This window comes from Pygoscelis adeliae, unplaced genomic scaffold (assembly GCF_000699105.1).
Source record: "Pygoscelis adeliae isolate BGI_AS28 unplaced genomic scaffold, ASM69910v1 Scaffold71, whole genome shotgun sequence".
In the NCBI taxonomy this organism is placed as follows: Eukaryota; Metazoa; Chordata; class Aves; order Sphenisciformes; family Spheniscidae; genus Pygoscelis; species Pygoscelis adeliae.
Window position 1 is genome coordinate 4,719,070 of NW_008824356.1, and position 3,085 is coordinate 4,722,154.

General features: G+C 42.0%; 2 protein-coding genes across 2 annotated transcripts in view; one reads left to right on the forward strand and one right to left on the reverse strand.

Moving 5' to 3' along the window:
* The window catches only part of FAM161B (family with sequence similarity 161, member B), a 10,367-nt gene extending 9,171 nt beyond the window's left edge, over positions 1 to 1,196 (reverse strand). The window contains exon 1 of the mRNA XM_009319474.1: positions 1,162 to 1,196. Within this exon, the coding sequence (XP_009317749.1) occupies positions 1,162 to 1,196 (35 nt within the window). The remainder of the gene's footprint in view (positions 1 to 1,161) is intronic.
* Positions 1,197 to 1,752: 556 nt separating this feature from the next.
* The window catches only part of COQ6 (coenzyme Q6 monooxygenase), a 7,591-nt gene continuing 6,258 nt past the window's right edge, over positions 1,753 to 3,085 (forward strand). The window contains exons 1-2 of the mRNA XM_009319475.1: positions 1,753 to 1,906; positions 2,633 to 2,691. Of these exons, the coding sequence (XP_009317750.1) occupies positions 1,753 to 1,906; positions 2,633 to 2,691 (213 nt within the window). The remainder of the gene's footprint in view (positions 1,907 to 2,632; positions 2,692 to 3,085) is intronic.

Here is a 3,085-nt window from a genome sequence, read left to right on the forward strand (position 1 = left end):
TGCCGCGGTGGTCTCGGAGGCCTTTGGGCCTCCTGCACGGTGTTTTGTGAGTGCAGCGAGTCGCGGGTTTTGTGCCCCGCTGCCCTCGCTGTCCGTCTCACCGGTTGCACAAAAACTTAAAACGGGGAGTTTTCCCAAAAGCTTCGTGTTTCGGTGTGTGGAGCATTGCGTACTCTCATAAGTCGACCTTAATTATTAATCTCTGTTGGTGACAGTGTGAGATAAACTATGTGGTTACCGGTTTGGATGAGTGCAGCGAGTCGCGGGTTTTGTGCCCCGCTGCCCTCGCTGTCCGTCTCACCGGTTGCACAAAAACTTAAAACGGGGAGTTTTCCCAAAAGCTTCGTGTTTCGGTGTGTGGAGCATTGCGTACTCTCATAAGTCGACCTTAATTATTAATCTCTGTTGGTGACAGTGTGAGATAAACTATGTGGTTACCGGTTTGGATCTTAACGTTCAAGGTCCTGTTGTGGAATTTCCTTATTCCCGCATCCTCTTGTGACGGCACTCTAAGGCTGACTTAAAGCTGTTTGGATACCTGTTTGCTATGATGAGCCTCATCCTATTTATATATATTTTTTAATGTAGCCATTACTTTAAATTCAGTAGACTACTTGTGGTATTTCTGTCAAACATGGTCACCCTCGCATCACTGGTGGATAATGTCAGCCATAGCTGAAAATGCTTTTCTGATCCTAAGTTTCATTCTCTAACCCTGTATTTTACACACTGGAATACCAAGTGAAAATGGGTTTGTGCTTGGTTTGCATCACTGGAGATCCTGAGAGTACTGGCTGCTGCTTTATTTGTAACGTTGATTCAGGAGGGTGTAATAGTGACAGAAGCCTGAAGAAAAAAGTGCGAAGAAGAGCAAAAGAGCGGAGGTCCCAAGCAATAAGTGCTTTACAAGTATAAGGGTTTACCTTGCAAACTCGTCATTGTTCTGCTCGTATTGTTAAAGACGACCACAGTGGAACTGAGGCCGCATAAGGATCCCCTCCAGTGGCGATACCTAAGGCTAACATGCAGGTTTGGGACCTTTCAAGAGATGAGGTTGTGTTCGACATAATCTAGAAAATATGTTCAAGATACTGCTGTTATTAGGACTGCTGTAGTAGTAAACTCTGGATGTTACAAGGACACCGTTTCTGGTCTCGGTACCTTCCGCAATCATAGCGGTCAGATGCAACAAGCATGGCTAATTCAGCTGTAGCGTGATTTACTCTACTTGAGTCATCTCTTCAATTTTTTTCAGTTCTCTTTAACTGAAAGTTAAAGTCTGAAGTGCCTGTGCTATTCCATTGTCAGAATATAAGGATAAAGAAAACGTAAATGTAGTTGCTAAGTATCACAGAAGTTTTATTCTGATCTCTTACTAATTAGTGAATTTATGTTTAAGCTCTGAAAAATGTGTTCTGTGCTTGGAGTAAACATTGCAGATTTCACTTGTTAATACTTCAATAATGAACTTTCATAACAAAATATGCACAAATTTGTACAAAAATGTAAACTGTGTACAAAAAGAAGACGTTTAATCCTTGCTTTAACTCCAAAAGGGTTGTCAGTCTCAGTAACAGGATTGTAGTCAAAAGGCTTTAAAACACAAGAGTTTATCTGCCTAGTCAAAACCTATATTGTAAATGTGTTTCTTTATTAAGTTTTGCATCTACTCTATCTTATTACAAAAATGCGTAGGCGTTACTGATAGAGAAATAAGAAATGAGGGTTTTGGCAGGAGCGTTGTAACAAAGCATGTATTTGCTTATTTTAGGGCATGATATCCACTTCCACGATAAGAAGATTGCTTTGCTGGAGGCTGGTCCTGGGAAAGAATATGATCACATGCCAGACACTTACAGTAACAGGGTCAGTTCCGTCTCCCCAGGATCGGCAACCCTCCTAAGCAGTAAATATAATTTCTATCGTTTGCATTTTTAACAGTATATTTGAGCTGTTTTTATTTTGTTTAAACAAACCCCCTTGGAGCATGTGCTGCCTTCAGTTCCCTAAACTCAACGGAATTAATTGCCTTTGTGTCTTAGTATTCTATATACTGAATTCTGGTGATTAAATCAGGCTTCTCTTAATAACAGGGGCCTGTGTTCCGGTATCTTGGTCTGATTTATTATGTAAATATTGGTGACATTAGGCTAGTGAAAGGTTGGCAAGGTGCTCTCTCTAGCATCTGGAATGTTCTCTTCACAAAAGCAGCACGTAGTTAGTGCTCTGCAGTCTGGTAACTCACTTCTCCTGATTAATTTTCATTTTAAAGACAGATTTGAGCCTTGATTCCTTATGGAAAAAGACATGTTCTAAACAGTGATGGCCGTGCGTTTCTGTGTCCGTTTTGTTACTCGGTGATCGGACAGTGAGAGTTGACTGTTAAGTCACAGCGTTCACGGAAAGCTCTTGTTTCTTTTCTCTTGGCTTGTGTTAACAGTAAAATAATGTGATGCTGGAGCTGTGAAAGTATTGAGCAGACCTGGCCCTGTCTAGGGATGGTGCAAGCAGAGTCTGGGCACTGAGTCAGGGAGGGAGGAGGAGAGTGTGCAGTGAGCTTCATTTTTGTTTGGGTCTCAGTGTCACATGTGAACCTGCATCTCCATGCATTTGTGTCCTTTTTCTCTTTTAGGTTTTGGTGCCTGGGATCACGTCTGCAGCCTGAGACTCAAACCATTCCGGCGAATGCAGGTGCCTTACTTAGGGCTGCAAATATACTATGTGTCTGTCTACTTTGGATTCCCAGAAGTACTTACATTAATGATCCAAAGGTTTCTTCTTTGGCAAAGGGCAGGTCATGCTTATGATGACTCCTGTTACTTTTTTGGGGGTAGCAGCCTACTCAGAAATACCCGTCCTCAGAATCTTGATGTTACAGGATGAAAGGTTGATTCCTAATGGAAGCTGTAGATATTTAGGCATGGGTGCTAGTCAGGAAATAAAGGTGAAGGTGTGCATTGGTTTTGGCTGGGATAGAGTCAGTTTTCTTCATAGTAGCTAGTATGGGGCCATGTTTTGGATTTGTGCTGAAAACAGTGTTGGTAACACGGGGATGTTTTTGTTACTGCTGAGCAGTGCTTACACA